At 35.4% G+C, this 21,454-nt stretch overlaps 1 protein-coding gene across 1 annotated transcript in view; it reads left to right on the forward strand.

The window, feature by feature from the left end:
* Positions 1 to 21,454, forward strand: part of necab1 (N-terminal EF-hand calcium binding protein 1) — a 47,114-nt gene that overhangs the window by 17,537 nt on the left and 8,123 nt on the right. The window contains exons 5-7 of the mRNA XM_067411582.1: positions 9,219 to 9,359; positions 19,281 to 19,398; positions 19,858 to 19,934. Coding sequence (XP_067267683.1) covers positions 9,219 to 9,359; positions 19,281 to 19,398; positions 19,858 to 19,934 — 336 coding nt within the window. The remainder of the gene's footprint in view (positions 1 to 9,218; positions 9,360 to 19,280; positions 19,399 to 19,857; positions 19,935 to 21,454) is intronic.

Genomic DNA, 21,454 nt, shown 5'->3' on the forward strand with positions numbered 1-21,454 from the left:
AGGACAATAGAGAGCAGACAGGAAAGCATTGGGCAGAGCAAGGGGAGCAGGATCGGCAAAGGACCTCAAGACGGGAGTCAAACTCGGGTCACCGTGAACGCATTTGCGCCATATGTCGGCGCACTGACCACTAGGCTATCGACGCCAACAGCTTTTGTGTATTTACGTGGGTGCTGTCACTTGATTTATCTCTCAGTGTAGAGTAGTGCAGCAGATAGACGTGATACCTGTAAGCACTAAAATTAGTATTCAGAATCCTGGAGGCTTTCAGTGTCTTATCTTAATCACTCACAGCATGTTACCTGGCCCCTAATGCTGCCATTAGATGTGTAATTTTCTCTGAGTCGTAATAAAGCTCTGGGAACTCTTAGAGTGGATGAAGATGGATCTGCACTAGCACAGACTCACATCTGTCTGACACTGAAATACATTCTGCTCCACATGATGCAGGAGAGATGGTGTTTAATCTCAATCAGATAAAGTGCTTTATTAATTTTTAGTTTTTAATTTCCGGTTTTAAATACAAGCGATGTACCAACTAAATTGAGTCTTATGTCAAGATAATATTTAATAAATCTAACCAAAAATCTGACTAAAATCTCAAAATCAAACAATTATGTGTCTGTTCTTTGAGGAACTTATAAAATAGTACCCTTGGTGAAGATCTTTGTACAAAGAAGTTTGAATTAGCTGAGCAACGGTATGCTGTTTGCAAACATTTGAACATCTTTACATTTATTTGGAACAAAAACAACAAAGATTTTAATTTGGATTATTGTAACTAAAACTAAAGTAATAAAAAACAGCCAAAAATTACAATAATCATTAACAGCTATTAACTATTTATGAAAAAATAATGTTATGCTGCTTGATGTTGCAAACTGTTATTTGTTATCATATTTTAATTTATTATTATTATCATAAACACACTGGTTTGTAGCGTACGGAAGAGGATTAGGGCCAAGCAATAATAAAAAAATAAAACCATCTCGAGATTAAAGTTTGTTAAATTTTTAAATAAAACTCGTTAAATTTCGAGAAAAAAAATCGAAATCAAATTTTGAGAATAAACTCGTTAAATTACGAGAAAAAACTCGTTAAATTTCGAGAAAAAAGTCGATAAAATGTTGAGAATAAAGTAATTAAATCACGAGAAAAAAGTTGTTAAATTATGAGAATAAACATGTTAAATTACGAGAAAAAACTCATTAAATTTCGAGAAAAAAGTCGATAAAACGTTGAGAATAAAGTAATTAAATCACGAGAAAAAAGTCGCTAAATTACGAGAACAAATTCATTAAATTATGAGAAAAATGACGTTAAATTTCGAGAAAAAAGTTGAGATAAAATGTTGAGAATAAAGTCATTAAATTATGAGAAAAAAGTTGTTAAATTATGAGAATAAACATGTTAATTTATGAGAAAAAACTCATTAAATTTCAAGAAAAAAGTCGATAAAATGTTGAGAATAAAGTCATTAAATCACGAGAAAAAAGTCGCTAAATTACGAGAACAAATTCATTAAATTATGAGAAAAATGACGTTAAATTTCGAGAAAAAAGTTGAGATAAAATGTTGAGAATAAAGTCATTAAATTATGAGAAAAAGTCGTTAAATTACAAGAAACGAATTTGTTATAATAATTTAATGACTTTTTTCTCATAATGTAATGACTTTATTCTCATAATTTAATGACTTTATTCTCAACATTTTATCTCGACTTTTTTCTCGAAATGTAACAACTTTAATCTCAAGATGGTTTTATTTTTTTATTATTGCTTGGCCCTAATCCTCTTCCGTAGTAGTGCAATAGTTTACTGCACTTAATTATTCTTCTAATTATTTACCCATAGCGGCTACTGAATCGGAAGTCTTGTCCATTCATAGGCAATAGCTTGCTTCCACATCTAAAACTACAGTGGATACAAAGTGAAAAACATTTTTTTCACATTACATTGCTGTAGTGTACTGAAATACTGAAAAATGTAGTAAGGTTATTAATGTCGATAGTTGATATGAGCTTTCCAACACTGGCTTCAATTTCCATCAAATGTTCACAAACAAAGATTTAATGAAGTTCTTGTATATTTAAGCTATGATTTATGGACAATAATTACTTAATACTTGATTGTCACAGTAATTAACCTCAATAAATTACTATAATGAGTAGGGCTGGGACAGTACATTGATTCTCGATTCACGATACAAAGAATCTGGAGCGATTCTGATATTTTTCAATGTATCGTGATTCTCTCTCGAATCGATTCTGAGCTTAGTTTTTAACAGCAGATGGCACTACGTGCTTTTGAAACACCTGTATTCTGCTTGCTTGCTTCCAGTTCCTTTACACACACCACTTAAACCTAAAATAATCATTCATAAAGTTCGAAAAGGTTGAAGCGAATTACAAGGGTGTTCGCAGTGGGCTGTTTACATTTATCTTGCATCATAAAAGCATTCTGAGCTGTGTATTTAACCACCTACATGACTGAACACACGATCACTGTCCAGCACTCTTCTTCATGAGCTTTAGAGTGTGCAGTTAAAAACTAGCATAGAGTGCCATCTGCTGTTAAAACTAAGCTCAGAAATGTTTCGAAGGAGAAAATATCAGAATTATCATTGTATCGCAAATCGAGAATCAATGTATTGTCCCAGCCCTAATAATGAGCTTGGTTATTGCACCACAGTAATTATTACATTCAAAACAATTTGTACATTAGACCTAGCTGAACTCCATATTTTAAAATACTGCATGTGACATGCATGATGGTCCGCTCACAGATGATTTGATTGAGTTATTGGCTGCTGTCTTGCTCATGTGGTTATCAGCACAGACATTCTGGTCTGGTTCGCAGTGTTTATGTTCCTTAGCGTCTGATGTCAGTAATCAGCACAGTCCACACTGACCGTTAGAGGAATGCGCAGGTATGAGCTTTGTGCTTCAGTTGCCGCTGAGCCATTTAACGGAGACTGTCTGCTGCCTCGGCTTGTACAGATAATGAATTAGCCAAGCACTGACTCCAGGCCCAGCAGACATGCAACTTAATGCATGTGAGCGTCTCAGAGATTGAGTCGTCGGCATGAAGGGCAGTGCTGTGTCATTTCATCATGCCCCCTTGATTAGTGAGGCAGACAGAGGAAGTGAAGCACGATTAATGAGTTCAATAGGACTTTTTTTGTGAAAGACTACTGGCATTTGCTTCCATGTTGTACATCTTTAAACCATCATTTGTCTGAGCAAAACAGCAGTAAAACAAATTCTCACAATGAGAAGTGGCCATCTGCTGAAGATGATCAGAGAGAGGTGCAAATTGAGACTGATTGTTTTTCACTGCATGCTTTAAAGGTTTTAGGCACGATGACAGGTGCTGCATTGTGCAGCCAGAATTTCATTTCGATTTGATGATTGATGTTTTACAATGTTCAAAAAGCATTAGAAATAACACACTTATGATTTAGAGGCAAAAGCCAAATTCGCAGTATTAAACCTCAGAGAAACAAATTGTGAGATAAGATCATTTGAATGTCTCCGCTTGCTGTGCTTAAAAAATGTAAACAGTTGTGTACTTGAACGAAAATGCACTTCTGTGCATTAAAATACAAAATAAATGTAAAAGGAAAAATGTATCTAATGGAAAAACACAATTAAGGAAAACAGTGAAAATGAATGATGTCATGTTAACATTAAATTAATAACATTATATAATGTTAACATTATAACAATAAAAACACTTGAAGATCCTGTCAAAAGTTTGTGTGTAATAGCTTTGAAGCTAAGATATTTTTTTAAAGAAGTATCTTATGTGCTGCATTTATTTTTATCATAAATACAAAGTTCTGGCATGAAACTCTAGATGGCACAGGCTAATAGGTCCTTTAAAGGTGCCATAGAATGTTTTTTCACAAGATGTAATATAAGTCTAAGGTGTCCACTGAATTTGTCTGTGAAGTTTCAGCTCAAAATACCCCATAGATTTTTTAAATAAATTTTTGTAACTGCCTATTTTGGGGCATCATTAAATATGCGCCGATTCAGGCTGCTTCCCCTTTAAATCCTTGCGCTCCCTGCCCCTGAGCTCGCTACTCTAATACATTGCATAAACAAAGTTCACACAGCTAATATAACCCTCAAAATTGATCTTCACAAAATGTTCATCATGTAGCCTCAGATCATGTAAGTATGGTATTTATTTGGATGTTTACATTTGATTCTGAATGAGTTTGATAGTCCTCCGTGGCTAACGGCTAATGCTACACTGTTGGAGAGATTTATAAAGAATGAGGTTGTGTTTATAAATTATACAGACTGCAAGTGTTTAATAATGAAAATAACAACGGCTCTTGTCTCCGTGAATACAGTAAGAAACGATGGTAACTTTAACCACATTTAACAGTACATTAGCAACATGCTAACGAAACATTTAGAAAGACAATTTACAAATATCACTAAAAATATCATGTTATCATGGATCATGTCAGTTATTATTGCTCCATCTGCCATTTTTCACTGTTGTTCTTGCTTGCTTACCTAGTCTGATGATTCAGCTGTGCACATCCAGACGTTAATACTGGCTGCCCTTGTGTAATGCCTTGAACATGAGCTGGCATATGCAAATACTGGGGGCGTACATATTAATCATCCCGACTGTTACGTAACAGTTGTGCTGCGTCCCAATTCGCATACTATGCGTCCTAAATAGTATTCGAAAAAAGAATTAGTATGTCCCAAATCGTAGTATGTTGAAATGAGTATTCCAAAGATACCCGGATGGGGTACTTTTTCCGGTTAGAATTCGAAGTGCAGATCCGTGCACACTTCTAACGGCTAATATTGCCCATAACACATTGCGCTGTGGACGAGGATTCGATTAGAACTACAAATACGAATAAAAAGTGTTTAAAAACTACAAACATGACGGACATGCGAGGTACGACGGTTAAGATAAAGGGGCTTGAATGATTAATAAGTAGTGTCTAACCTGACAAAAAGATATTTATTAAATGTTATCCACATTATATTTCATCTGCAACAGCATTGTGAACTTTTATAACGATGTGTTTGGTCATTAACTTTTAAATGCATCATTATGCAAAGATGAGGAGAGTTCTCTGCATGAAAGACCCATGACTGGCAGATCAACGTGCGACTACATTTCTCTCCGAAACGGTAGGAAAATAAATTTAATTCAATGTGGAGGATTTTAACTATGACCAAGATGATTGACAGGGTAGTTTAAACAGTTACAGTTTGAGTAACTAAGCAACAGAACGTCCGTTAAAGACGCAGTTATGACGAGGTAGTATGTCCCAAAACTTGCATACTCTTCTACTACACACTCAAAAGTATGTACTTTTTCTTTACAAAAACAGTACATACTTTTAGGACGTAGTATAAGTAGGCGAATTGGGACGCAGCACTGGTGTTCTGTTGAGATTCGCCTGTTCTTTGGAGGTATTTTAAACAAATGAGATTTATATAAGAAGGAGGAAACAATGGTGTTTGAGACTCACTGTATGTCATTTCCATGTACTGAACTCTTGTTATTCAACTTTGCCAAAGTAAACACCTTTAACTCAACTTGCTCGTAATCACATTGTTATCTATAGGGCACAGCTGATTGGTTCCTGTAGCCAATGAGCCAATGAGCTTGCATGCTCAACGTTCAAAATTCTTGGGTAATTTTTTATCTTAGCAGTGCAGCACGCTTTCAGAAACCCTCCAACTTCCCAAGCTCCACCTGTATAGATCTGCTATGGGTAATTCATGTACGCTATATTGTACAGCAGCAGCATATCTTACTTGCTCACAGCGGTGTGTCGTGTATGTATTGGCAGTAGCAAGTCTTGTACTTGCTCTGCAGCAGCAGCAATAACCTACAGCAGAAGCAGCAATATAAGATATATCAAAATTGTCATACCCGTAACCATGCCAAACTCTCCAAGAAGTGTCATGACAGAAATACAGTAATTAAAAGTTTCTTTAAAAAAAATCTTACATAACCCCAAGTTAAAAACTAAAGCAATGTTCTTCTCAAGATCAAAGAAGCAAGTGGCAAATCAACCATCTCTTAAAACCCTACAGGGCGCTATAATAGAGGTAGTGACAGAATATAAGTCTCGGTTTTATGCTGGATGACTCCTTATTTTTTAAATCTTATATTTATCAGTTAAGGACTAAATTAAAAATAAAACTGGGGTTTTATTTTAGAAACAAATCCTGCTTCTCTTTTAAAGCAAAAAGAAGATTAGTTTCCGCCACTTTTTGCCTGTCCTTGATTACGGAGATATTTTGTATAAATCAGCAACTTCCAAACTTTTAAATTCTTTGGATATTTTATATCATGGTGCCCTTAAGTTTGTATTAAATTGTGTCTATAGCACTCACCATTGTGAGCTGTATAATAGAGTTGGTTGGTCATCATTTTCAACACGCAGACGTAAGCTCTGGTACCTTTTTATTTATAAATCTATCTTGGGCCAGTTGCCTCCATATCTTTGCTCCCTTACCCAACAGAAATATTTTGGCGCTTATTCTTTGCATTCACAAGATTTGTGCATCCTTTCAGTTCCATCTATACAAACTAATTTGGAAAACAAGCCTTTCGGTACACGGCACCCAATGATTGGAACTTCTTACAAAATGACTTGAAATTACAGACCCTGGTGTCGATGAACACTTTTAATTCTTTTATTAGCGAGCTGTTAAAGGAAAAGAATGATAAGTAAATGTTTTTGATGTGTACTGATGATGTGTCTTTAACATTTTTAAAGAATGCTGTGCTGCTCATCTTGGCCAGGTCACTTCTGTAAAAGAGATTTTTAATCTCAAAAAATCTGGTTAAATAAAGGAAATATTATTTTGGTCCATTTTCTCCTTAGGGAAAATGGACCAAAATAATATATATATGGCCTATATATATATATATATATATATATATATATATATATATATATATATATATATATATATATATATATATATATATATATATATAATATATATATATATATATATATAAAATAAAATAATATATAATACAGTTATATATCTTCATATATATCTCAGAGCAACAAATAGTTAGGGCTGATAACATTTTAAATGGCCAAATCATGCTAATCTACAGTAACTTGTTATAGTGAAAAAAACAAGGCATTAACAAAGGACTGAGCAAAATTATGTAAAAAGAAACTATAAGGAGCCACATTTCTTTGATCTTTCTCTTCAGACCACTTGATAATATGTACGTCGCTATTGCATGAGCTCCATTAGTCACATCCAACAACAGATAGTTATGTTGTATATGGCAATGGATAGCGTTGTGTTTATTACATAGGGCCATGTGAGTGGGTGCGCAAACCAGCTGCTGTGATGCGTGTTGTCTCTGCCCTCAGGCCGCCTCTATAAACAGCAACTTCACTTCTGAATGTCATACTGGTGCTCGTTCTCCTGCCTCCAGTTTTCAGGTAGAGTTATGACAGATTAATAGCTCAAATATAAAATTATATTGTTTTTATACTTATGATTTTATTACCAGATGACGTTTTCATCTTTTTTAACATGGTTTGCTTACCTTAATTATTGGACTAAGGCTGAAAATGTCGGCCACTGGCACTGGAAGGAAAAGATTTATTATGCGCTGGTTGTTAAACATCTACAGGTTATAGAGGTCTTAGTTTCTGTGACTCAAGCTGAGGGTTATTGTGGAGGTCTGTCCATTTAACCAGCTTTGTAAATACATGTGCGTTGGTGGTGGATGTGTTGGATTTCCCCATGAATGTCAACATCTTCATGTTCATATTAGACGTGCAGCACCTGTTTCATTACTGGAAGCTCAGAAAAATTATGCGTCCTGTTAGCTGAGGGATGTTCTCAGCTTTAATAATGGCTTTTCTTTTCGTGACAGAACACGGTTGCTTTGGCGTGCAACATAATTATACAGGCGGCTGTTGATTCCTAACTTTGAATAACTGATGTACCACCCGCAAATAACATACCCATGCAGCACTGCCTTTGAGACACAAAATGACATCCAAAAAGATGAAGAGGCTTTCTGGAACTTTGGTTTGAGGTATAGTTATATTTTTTAAAGGTACACTATGTAACTTTTGACCCTCCAGAGGTTAAAAAGCAAAACTTCTGTACATGCATTTTGCGGAAAAACATTGTTTGGTTGTGCTTTGGCTCTGAGTGATTGTGCAGATGAATATGAACCTTCGCAATAGATAATGCTTTATATAATAAGAAACGCATGGGCTAGTGACGTATATATGCAATTCCCCGTTAAAACCATCCCGACAGATCTAAAATATAAACACTTACAATATATTGATGATGTATTGACCCATTTAAATTAGTTAATTTTGAACAAAAAAGTTACATAGTGTACCTTTTGAAAAGATGATGCATGTTTCATTCATGTACCTGATTGCAAGTATCTGCAAAGAACTTAACATAGCGTGAAATGTTCTGGTTTAGATAGTTGTATCAGCTTGGCTCATATGAATTCATTCATGCAAAAACCTATACACTGAGCTTTTTGTTTTTATCCTTTTTAATTTCTTTGGGACTGCCACTCTATAAATAAATGTGATAAGATTTATATGAATAATGCATTATGTCCATTCAAAGATACTTTTAGTCAGCATGGATGCATTAAATTGATCAAAAGTGACAGTAAAGATATTTATAATGTTACAAAAATAAATGCTGTTTCATTGTGACATTCATTTCATTCATTTGCTGTTTACATAGCCATGGTTTCCACAAAAATATTAAGCAGCACAACTGTTTTCAGCATTGATAATAATAAGAAAAGTTTCTTGAGCAGCACATCAGCATATTAGAATGATTTCTGAAGGATCATGTGACACTGAAGACTGGAGTAAACATGCTGAGAATTTAGCTTTGCCATCACAGGAATAAATTACATTTTAAAATATATTAAAATAGAATTTGAAATTGTAATAATATTTCAGAATATCACTGTTTTGTATTTTTATAAATAAATGCAGGTGAACATAAGTGACTTTTTGAATGGTACTAATTATCTATTATTACTTTATGTTATTATTATAATTAATATATGATATTTTTTATAAATATTTATAAATATAATATATAATATAAAATGAACATTCAGGCTAAAAGGCCAGTGTATCTCCAAAGCCCATTCTGCAGCAGCAGTGACAATGGAAACTCTGTTTTTAATCTGCAGGACTACCAGGAAGCCACGCATCTGGAGCAGTTTGTGACACGTTTCCTGTTGAAGGAGACCACCAGTCAGCTGCAGTCTCTCCAGAGCTCTCTGGAGTGTGCCATGGAGACCACAGCTGAGCAGACCCGGCAGGAGAGGCAAGTGACCCAGATCACACTTTTACATTTTGTTAAACACAATATCTACCAAACTTGTGGAGTGAGAAGGAGTTGAGTGGATATTTTCAATCATTCTTTAGAAGCTGAACATCATGCTTGCAGAGAGAATTGTCTGTGACAGCAGAGTGGAACAAGCACTGAGAAATGTTCAAATTTATGCAAATCACATATAACAGTATTTTATTCAGATTTTAAATGTAATATGAGTGCTCTTTTGTGGCTAAACTGTGACAGGATTAATGAAAGTACACATATGACTTTATTGACCATACTGAAAGCAATCACACACTCCCAAATCATCAGACCCTAGTATTTTTTGTGGTATTGAGTGGATTTCTTCTGCACCACTGGACATGCAGAGTCCCCTCAGATCTAAACACCCTTTCACTTTTCATCAGGCATGTAGACAGCCCTTGTGCACTGACTCAAGCAAAAATGATTCTGTCTATAGCCATTCTTGGTACTGAATATTTATATAGTGCATCAGTGGCATTAATTGTTAATAGACCAGGTGAGCAGCAGACCGATGACCCAGGCCTTTGTTGTTGTGGAGAAAGGGGAGGAATGCCAGTTTAAACCATCACTGAATCAACAGAACCTGTATGTGTGTGTGCGTGTTGCGGTTGATTAGCAGCTCATTTTAAGCTTACAGCGTCTCTGACTCACTGCAGAGGAGGGTCTGCTGTATGGCCCACCGTAGGGGTCAGCTCCTTATAGACTGCAGAATTTAGAATGCAAAATGAGCTGTTTTGTTCCAGCACCTGGATGATTGCATGCTACAGAGAGCTGCGTGCCTGAGACTGTGTGTGTGTGTCACAACGTGCCCACTATCTCTCCTCCCTCTCAGTGTGCAGCAGCTGTGTTGTTCCACTCACCTTACGATCTCAAGAAAATTAGCTGGAGCAGCTGGCATAAAGAAATGATGAATCCTGAGGTTGGCTTTTAAAAGGAAGTGCTTCCTTTTCTTTTTCTGTCTGTTCTTAAAAACACTCTGGGTCTGATATAGCCAGTTGCATCCTAAGTAATTGGTAAATTTAAATTACCTCATTATCGCCTCTGCAGGCGATACAGTGTGTCTAACTTAATAACTATGCGCCACTGAAATAAACAGATTTTATTGCAGTTATTAGTAAAACAATTATAGACCTTGTTTAGGGGTTGCTTCAACCCCTCTTGTGTTTAATTTTAGCTTCTACACAAATTTTATTTATAAATCTTATTTATTTATTTTAGTTTTAATTGTTCATCATGGTTACTGAACACAGTGGGTTTTTAGGGTAAACCTATATCCTATTTTTTTATAATAAAAGTTATAAAAGTTGTGATGGACTGGCCATATGTCCAGGGTGTTTCCCCCACCTGTGGTCAGAGATGCTGGGATACTCTCTCCAGCCCTGTCACAACCCTAAGAGGATAAGCGGTTTGGAGAATGGATGGATGGATGGATTTACGAACCTTTATGTTATGTTATGTATTATTTTCCTCCTTTTCAGTGGCGGACTGTGTAATGGTTTACTTATTTATTTATTTAACTGCAAAGTTAACATGAAATATGGGTAACGCTTTACAACAAGGCCTCATTTGTTAGGATTAGTTAACTATATTGGTTAATCTAACTAGTAAATAACAATACTTCTATAGCATTTATTAATCTTATTTAATGTTATTTTTAAAATCCAAAGTTCTATCTGTGAAATTAAGTTCTCTTTGTATGCATTAATATTATTGTAAATTATTGTAAATTGTTACCAAAATATGTTTAATTTCATTTACCATGGACATTCATTTACCAAATTGTATATAATTGTTTAACTTTAAATCATCATATTAATTGTTTAATCAGACAATTATATAATTACTCATGATTTTAACAGCCATAAATTTTAACAGTAAGTAAAAAAGATAACAAAAAGCCTTTGTGTATAATGCATTATAAAGGTATTCACAATGTATGTTATAAAACTTATAATGCATTATGTCTTTGCATAAATAATTATAACCAAAGTTAAAGGGGACCTATAATGCCCCTTTTACAAGATGTAATAAGTCTCTGGTGTTCCCAGAACGTGTCTGTGAAGTTTCAGCTCAAAAAACACCACAGATCATTTATTATAGCTTGACAAATTTGGGTGTGAGTAAAAACACACAGTTTTTGTGTGTGTCCCTTTAAATGCAAATGAGCTGCTGCTCCCGGCCAGCTTTTTAAAAGTAGGTGGAGCTTTAACAGCTCGCACTTCGACTGCTCAGTAATAAAGCTGGAGAATCTCACCCAGCCAAAATGACGATTGTCAATAATGGTGTTCAGCCTTACATTGTTCAAACCGGAGTTGAAGAGAGTTGATGGTGCAGCCTGGTCTCATTGTTAATATTAATCCGTAACTTTAAAAGACACTAAACGTACATTTTTGTAAGTTTTAAAAGGTGCTAAAATGTACAATACTGACGTAATTATGGCACCAAAACGTAAAAATACTTACGTTTTTACAGCAAATAAAACGTAAAATATTTACGAATCTTTCATGTCATAAAAATATATGTATATTTTCCCTTTTTATCATTTTTTAGATAAATGTAAGATCCCTAAACCCCACCCCAAACCTAAATGAAACATAATGGACAGAAATGTGTAGGAAAATGACAATTTTCATAAAAATATAACATTAAAACGATATTTTGAGCCACTAATCCTACACCTACCCATAACCATTTCTTAAAACTACATAACGTGTTAATAAATAAATGAATAACAGACAAACAAGCGTAACGTTAATCACAATCATTTATTTTTTGAGAAAATGTCAAAAGTGGTACCAAAATAAGTTCAAATGTTCCAGTCGCAGTCCTCTCTGGCGGTAATAGTTTTTATGAGAGCAGAATTTAATTTATTAATCTGTGAAATTATGAATCTGTCTTCTCTCCGTGAAGGAGCGCACTCATTTCAAATGTCAATCCACTGAAACACGGCATGTTGCAATCTGTGACGAAGCAGGTGAGAACCAATGAGCGTTTGATATTAGTGCCGTAAACCATGTCGTAACACTTCTCGAGGGTAGCGCACTGGCGCTCTTTCAAATTTGAATCATAACGATTGCGGCTTTGACTGTGACGGTCGCTATTGCTGAGAATGAAGATGAAGATCGATGGATAAAGGGCTGAATTTGGATCTGTTCCTTGCAAACATATGGATTCTAAAGATATGGAGTACAGAAAACAAATAAAATGGATGTGATTTGTGAATTTATTTTGTGCTTTGGTGTATCTTATGGTTGTATTGTCAGTCACTGCATAGGAGAAAATCGCACAGCAAACAAACTAAATATTACAAAATGGTTAAACAATTACAGAAATTTTATTCATTTTAAGGTTTCAAAGTGTAGTCTCGTTTAACATTACGTAATCCCCGAAACAAGTTTCCCGCACGATTTTAATATTAATACATGGGAATTCATATACATGCACACTTTACGTTAGATGATTTACATTTTTGTTGCTGTTAATACGTAAGTATTTGTATGTTTTAGTGCTATAAATACGTCAATGTTGTACGTTTTTGTGTGTATGAAAACGTAAATAAATGTACGTGTGGTAGAATCACACTTAATGTAAAAATACACACGTATTCTCATGAGATCATGTTGGATGGAGAGACTCAGGAAGAAGTTACAACTTTTAGAATGCAACTTGACGTTTCTGAATGGTTAGTGGATAAATTTGTGTAGCTGCTGTCGAGTTAATTCAACTCATCGATTAGCATGTGCCGTCATGTTATGTTGTGCAAATCCAGCAATTGATCCTCATTTGTGAAACAGTCTGGCATGGCAACAGCACTCTACTACAGCAACTCTTCCTCTTCTCAAAAGCAGCCCAACATGGCCTAGTCGTCTTTGTTGTGTGTTCCCGGGGGCAGGGTTTATGTACATTTTAGAGTTAGTGCTGTCACTAACCCGGGAAGAAGCTTGTTGTAGTCCCTACCAGATTATGTCTTTTTTATTGTTGCATAATAAAAAAAATAATAATAAAAAAGTCCCTACCAGCCGTTTGTTGTAGTCCTTAATCAGCAAATTCTTTAAAAGTAAATATCTCTTTGCATTGAACTTTGAACATTGTAACTTTGCAGATGTTGTTTATGCTCTAACAGCAAAATTACACACTAACTAAAGTTGAAAAAGTGAAATCATAATCAACCACCCCTATGAAATACATTGTAATATTCACAGATTCATTGAAACTGGTTGTTTGTCATGTTTTAATGCATTATACTTTATAAAGGTGTGTTCAATGAATAGATAAGTATTATTATAACTGTGGTTACAGTTATTCATGATGCCATACAATGCATTATAGGAGCATTACAAGACATAATTAAATGCAATAAATACTCTAGGCTTTAAAGTGTTACCAAAGTTATTTCTAAATGTTTATCAATTTGTGACATACATTTACTCTACTTTGGCTTTAGTACAATGACAACTTAAAGGTCAATTATTTCATTTTGGAAACACTGTCTTTGTAAAATCACATTGACATTGGCAATGCCAATCTCTGAGCTAAAGAACAACTCACTTTGGCTGGATCTCTCCATCTCTCAGTCCTCACAAGTCATTTTCAGTCATTTTTACAGATCTTGACGATGCTACTACAGCTGTACAAAGTCTAGAGCTTCACTCACAATCCCATGGGCAAACTCAAAATATCTCCGCTCCAGTGCCATGCCAAGTCCCCTCTGAACTTTCTTTTGGCTGGATGATTTTTGACAGAGCCCATATTTAGGCATTTAAAGGGATAGTTCACCCAAAATGAAAACTGTTATCATTTACTCACTCTCATGTCATCAACACAAATAATTTTTATCTTTCTTCCTTAGAACAAAAAAGGAGATGTTAGGCAGAATGTGATTAGGTTAAAATTTGGTAGATTTGGATAAGGGGACAAACCATGGGGAAATTTGAGCTGTGGTGCATGGTTAAGGTATCTCTGGATTACAGTCAGGAGACTTTCCAGAGGGGAAATTTGAACTGTGTTGCATAGATAAGATATCTCCGGAAGGGGGATTAGGGCTGTGTGACGCAGTTTAAGGTGTCTTGGCAAAAGGTTAGATTGAAACTTTGTTTACCAGTTTGAAGGGCCTTAACAGGATGCTAGACAGCGGCCATGTCGTGTGAGGATTAGATCCACTCTGACGGACAACAAACAACAAAAGCAACAAAAAAACTCCCTAAGACTTCCTTGCTTATTTCTATTCCTTATGTTTTATTTTTATTCTTCTTCTTTATGTAAAGCACTTTGAATGACCACTGTGTATGAAATGTGCTATACAAATAATATTGCCTTGCCTTGCCAGAATGTTCACACTGCTCTTTCCTTACAATGAAAGTGACTAGGCAAGATCCAAAAAGACACCATAAACCTTGTGCAAAAGAAGTACACTTTAACATACTTTTAAAAAGAGACCTTATTACAGAAATACAGGCTGATTTTTTTTTTTTTTTTTGAACCACTTAAGCTATTTCATAATTACCTCTATTGTCTTTGAAATATGGTTGTACTGCCGAACGTACTGACATGCATTTATGGTAAACTTAAACACTTTACCAATGTCATTTTTATTGAAACTTACATGTGCTTTAGTATGTTAATAAACACATCAAAATGAGTGTTTTTCTTTAAATCATGTTAAAAGATTAAAACATAATGATTTAAAATGTACTTTAAAGTCCCCCTGTCCCTCTTTAATTACACTTAAGTGGTGTTTTATTTCATTATTGGTATATGCCATGCAAGTACATTTTTTTTTATATACATATACATTTATGGCTCTTTTTAATACTTTTAAGTTAAGCACTCTCCTTTTTCATAAGGAAGTAGCAAGCAGTCTATGGTCATTTAATTTCATTATATGGAAAAGAGAAGCGTCGGGATTCTCCTTTTAAATTCCATGGACGAAAGAAAGTTATACAGGTTGGGAATGATATGAGGGTGAATAAATGTTGACGGAATTTCAATTTTTGAGTGAACTATCCCTTTAAGGGGCTTCTTAATCATTTTTACAAGGACAGAGCAAACCTGTGCATGTCATCACATGGCTACACACGTGTAACCTCTTATGTCACCATGCTTTTGTGTCACAGATGACAGTGTTACGTTTCATAACATTAGTGTTTTTTAAGAAGTGTATAGACATTTTGAGCCTGAAGGCCTTCTAGTGTTACACGACCAGCTCATTGTGTGCTGGTCAGGGGGGATTGATTCCCACTGTGTTAGATGTGCTCAAAGTGGCTGGTGGCCACAACAAATTGAAATAGCGTGGTCCATTCTCTATTCTGTCTGAAGCGTCGAGTCAGAGCGTACTCGTCTCTGAGGAGCAGCACCGCATACAGGGATGAAACGAGGGAGATGAGCTCAAATATGAACCTCACAGGAGAGCTCACCGCATTCACAGCAATGGGTTTCATCTTTGTGCAAAGAAGACCATTATCAGCTATTAGGAAGCAGCACTACTGCTGATATAGCTTCATTTTTGTTTTTCACAGGGCATCATTTCATTTTACGCTTAAAAAATAAATAAATATATATATATATATATATATTCAGAAATCAAGAAATCAATGTTAAGTGGTCTCTTATTTTTTTTCCAGAGCTGTATATATATATATATATATGGTTCCCCAGAGCATTTTAGTGAACAGTTCTGCAAAGAACATTTTAATAATCTGAAGGACCATTTTCCATTATGCAGTGGAAAGGTTCCATGGATGTTAAAGGTTCTGAACTTTTATTTTTTAGGATTGTATGCATATATGCATGAGTGTATAAGAGTTGACTGATCTCTAGAGAACGATTCCATGTATTTTTCAGTTGGTTCATGCAGGTCTGTGGATGTGACTCCAGCTGAGTTTAATCACCTGTGTGGCTCTGATTCATTTGCTGCTGATTTTGGTGTGCTGATGCAGTTATGAGCCATTTTTAACCACGGAGAGTAAGCGCCCCTCAGGATGTGCGTTGTGCAACAGTGTCTTTAGGGATAATGAGCAACCAACCGAGCCTTAATTTTGACACCTGCCTACCTCTGTTTATTTCATTGTCTCAGAGTAAAAATAGGCACAGCATTCCTTTGCTGCTCAAGAACAGCTGAACAATGGATATAATTAGATTTTGTATTATAATTTTTCACTCTCACAACTACGTAGTAAAATGGCATTGTTTCAAAACATGTCGTCTTTTTGAGCGGTTGATGGCACATGATTACTTTACAACCAGTTGGTCGTCATTGCATAAAAAACCTTAACCAGATTGTGAGGGTCAAGTCTTGTATCAGCCAAAAGGGTTTATTTTGACTACTCATTCCACCATACTTACTGGATGGATGGATGTTGTTTTTTCTATGTACTAGTTAGCTAAAATATTTATCAAATTGTTTAAGTGTAATTTTTAGTGTCTCTTACGGATCCCTGTTTTTCAGAGCAACATTTTCTTGCTTTTAAGGCAGGAAAACACCAAGGTGACAGTCAGCCGTCGGGCAGTTTTTGTTCGTCGGCCGACTACATTCCGGGATTATTCTCCTTATAGTGGACTTCAATGGCCTCCAAATGCTTGAAGGTCAAAATGACAGTTTCAGTGCAGCTTCAAAGGGCTTGAAACGATACCAGACAAGGAAAAAGGGTCTTATCTAGCAAAACGATCAGTCATTTTCGAAAAAAATACAACTGTATATGCTTTATAAACACAAAATATTGCCTTGAACGTACTTCCGCTTTCCACATTCTTCAAAACGCTTATGCTGTATGTCCTACGCCTTTCCTATTTTACTTACGGAACGAACGCGGCGCCAGTTTAATTTTTCCAAAAGTAGAATAGGGAAGGCATAGGACATTCAGAGTAAGCGTTTTGAAGAATGCGTTCAAGGCAATCATTTGTGTTTTTAAAGCATATACAGTTGTATTTTTTTCAAAAATGACCAATCGTTTCGGTAGATAAAACCCTTATTCCTCGTCTGGTATCGATTAAAGCCCTTTGAAGCTGCACTGAAACTGTAATTTTGACCTTCAACCGTTTGGAAGCAATTGAAGTCCACTATAAGGAGAATAATCCTGGAATGTTTTCATCAAAAACCTTAATTTCTTTTTTTGACTGAAGAAGACATGAACATCTTGGATGACATGGGGGTGAGTAAATTGTCAGGAAAAGTTTATTTAAAAGTGGACTAATCCTTTTAAGTTGGTCCTCGTTGGCTTTTTTTCCGGCCGGTTCGATGTGTTGAATCCACGTCGGAGCTCGTCGGTCCGTCGAGCCATCTGATCATTCTGATTTGCCGTTCAGCTACTGCCACCTGCTTGTACGGAAAGGCATTGCATCTTATGCAGGCGCAGAACTGACATGCTACTTGGCCGTTGGCTGTCGAGCGTCAGTTTGGTATGTCAGAGCAACTTTGGACTCAGACGCTGTCTACTTTCATCGCCACTAGTTCGTCGGCATCAGTTTGGTGTGTTCTAGCCATCTTACAAAAGGTTTATGGTCACCATAAAATTAGTAATGAAGTCTATTTATGCTTGCAAGAAGTCACAAAATGCTGCAATTAAGGTGCTTAGGGCTTAACTTACGTTGAGGTGGATACGAAAGATGTGAAGGTAGCATTAGACAAGCTGCCATGGATAGACGTCAAGTGTATACTTTATTGTTCATTATACAAACACCTCATAAATCAATTAGTGCGGAGACCTTTGTAATACAGAAAAACATTTAACCACCATTTCTGAAAAGAAATTAAATACTGAAAATACTACTAGCATAAACCATCTACAAAGCAACCCTTTCCTGAAGCAAGCATGGAAGAATCCCACTGATTTATTTTGCACATTTTTATTGGTAGCATGAGAAGCAGAGCAGAAAGGTCTTGTGCAATCAAAGAGGCATCAGTGTAGTCGTAATGTTTAAGAACTGCATTTTGATGATGGATGAAAATGTTGAAGCATCATTTGCATGTGAATACACTGTGTTTCTGCTATTGCAATTCAATTAGATGCAATGTATGAATGATATTAGCATAGGCATTTAGCTTTTACTGCACTGAAAAGCCCTAGATAATGTAGAATTATTACACAATTTTTAAAGGCAAGAAACACTATTATTATTGCTGACTGGTTAGGGATTTCAAGGAACTCATAAAGTATATTACATTTAGGCATGTAACTTATCCCACACTATTTATACTATGGACATGAATGATACCTCAAATCATGCAGCTTGCTGGAGGGAGGTGTGCTATTATGGGCAATAAAACAAGTGAAATAAACCCATAGGCTTACTATAAAGGAGGGATGCAAACCTTCTTTGGGCTTAAATTATTAAGCATACACTCAGAAAACCATTTCAACCATTTCCATTTCAGCATTTTTTTTATGGGATCTGTTTCTGTTTAGATTTTCCCTTCCGCCCTCGAAATTCACTCCTTAGACTCAGTCCTGCTGCATGTTGAAAATGACTGTTTCTGAGGGGTGTTAAAATCCCAAAAGATATTTATCAGTCGGCCCAAATCAATATCATGGCAATTCGTAACCATTTTGGTGAATTGGTGGCTAATTAGTATGAATGTGTGTTCCTTTATAATCTGACATATGCCCCAGAGACGGGTATGTTTGGGGTGGGGTTAGGGGTGGCATTATGCTTTTGCTTTTTTTTTCAATTCACATCATACAAATTCAAACGCAATGGCCACCTCGTAAAACAGTTACGTTTTCTCGTGAAATTGTATTGGTTGAACTTGACCATATGTGATATTGATGTTAGTTATTTTTGAACTCCCATGTCATGCTAGGAATAATCAGAAGCTAATAATGAGCAAGTGAGAAAAAAAAAAAGTTACACAAATTCATTGTGTGTTTGTGTGTGCTGTCTCAATCACAGACAGGGTCCTGTGAAGCCAGAGGTTCTGCCCATTCACTGGTCAGGAAGGAGATCTAATCGAAGACTTCAAAGGAATAACAGCTTGTCTCCAAATAACCCACTTCTGAACCTTGTCAATTCAGGTGATTATTCTCAGCCTCAGTGCTCTGGAGGAAGAAAAGGGCACATACGCACACCCAGCAGGCATACAGCTGAGAGCTGATCTGGAAGGAAGTTTAGGTAGGAGGGAGTGTGAGGAAAGACTATCCGTGAAACCAAAGAGAAAGAATACATGTTGGGAGTTGGGAGACGGTCTAGAACCTTTTATTGGAAAGCAAATTATTATATTTTTTTTAGTAATATGGATATTTTATGGATTCCCCCCTCCCCATTTATTTGTTAGGTCTTATGTCTAGTTTTAATTTTGACAAATACACAACTCAGAAGATTATATAGATAGAAATTTTTAATAAGGAGATATTTGATTCCAATTCAGTTACATTCAGTCAGAGCAAATGCCTCCTAGAGACATACGGCAGTAAAAAAGCAAAAGCAAGAGAGAGAGCTGCTGTATTTGTGTGCTGAAATGTGTGTTTCTGCAGGTCTGTATGAAGAGGACAATCAGTGGATGACTCAGATCAATAGACTGCAAAAACTGATCGACCGTCTTGAGAAAAAGGCAACAGACTACACACATGATCTCTCATTATAATGCTGTCTGTTATCACTCTTTCTTCCAACATCAAATCTCACAAAACCTGTCAAGAACATGTCTCATATTTCACCCAAAATTCAAGAGATAGAATTGCTATAAGGACTATAATATAGGGTGACCATATTTTGATTACCAAAAACCAGGACACTCGCCCGGCAATGAGATACTTAAATGACGCTTGAAGTTTACTCAAAGATGCCTTATAATTTCAATACATTTAAAGTATGCCTCTGTATGTATAGGAAATTGTTATATTACAAAATACTATCTATAACCAAAGACACAAATTCAGATTACCTAACATGTTTTATTATGACAAGTTTCAAAAATAATGAATTAAATAATGATAGAAATAATGTCTCTTCTGTAAAGATATAGATATTTTTTGTTCGTTTTTGTAAGTTTGTGAGAGCTATTTTTGTTAAATTTGGATTGCTAATATAGCAGAGGTATTTTATTAGTTATTTATTTTTCTAATAATATATTTCTTTTCTTCTTCATCCTCGTTTTCCTCTTCATCCTGTTTTTCTTCCTCATCCTCCTAGTGTTCCCATTTATATTTTGCTGTAGAGCTGATCTTTCCCAGCAGTTTTTTGTTGCTTAACAAATGAGCATGAAAGTTATAAAGAAATATATATAGGCCTATCAGCTGTTACATCGCAAGGTACAAAAGGAAGAGCACAACGAGCTGAACTCATTGTAGATGATAACTGAAGGTTGCTCTGCTGTTACACGAAGTATCTGTTATTCAGTTACAGAGGACTGCACAAATTGTGCATATTAATGAAAACATTATAAACTGTTACCTAGAAGTAAACAACTGTAGTTTAGCCATAATTCAGCCATGACGCTGAGAATAGTTACCTTTATGGAATAATCCACTAATGTCTTGAGATACAATCTGAACTAATATTCTCATTTGGACATGCAATCGCGCATGTCTGTGAAACTCACTTATATTATGCTCTGCCTTCGGACACCGAAAATCTCAGAAACAGAAAATCTCAATCTCAATTTAATGACCCAATGAAAACCAGGAAATTTACTTCACTTTATAAAAAACAACCAGGACAGCCAGGACAGGACATGAAAACAGGACATTTAGTCACCCTAATCTCTCTCTCTCTCTCTATATATATATATATAGACTATAATACATCTTGGTAATATTTTGGTAATAATATCTTGGTAATATTTACTTTCTATAATTTATGCTGATTTAAATATAACAAAAAGTACTGCATTACAATAATGAAAATCTAACAATTGAAAATAATGGGAATTGCAAAAATAAAAATACCAATGTATTATGGTAATGAATATGAGAATTGGAATTGAAAACAGCTTTTTTTTGTATTACACACTTTTGTATCACACTTCTTTGCATTACAATAACAAGAATTTTGGGGGGAAAATGTCCTTAAAGGTATAGTTCACCCAAAAATGAAAATTTGATGTTTATCTGCTTACCCCCAGTGCATCCA

This window comes from Chanodichthys erythropterus, chromosome 15 (genome assembly GCF_024489055.1).
Source record: "Chanodichthys erythropterus isolate Z2021 chromosome 15, ASM2448905v1, whole genome shotgun sequence".
NCBI classification, from domain to species: domain Eukaryota; kingdom Metazoa; phylum Chordata; class Actinopteri; order Cypriniformes; family Xenocyprididae; genus Chanodichthys; species Chanodichthys erythropterus.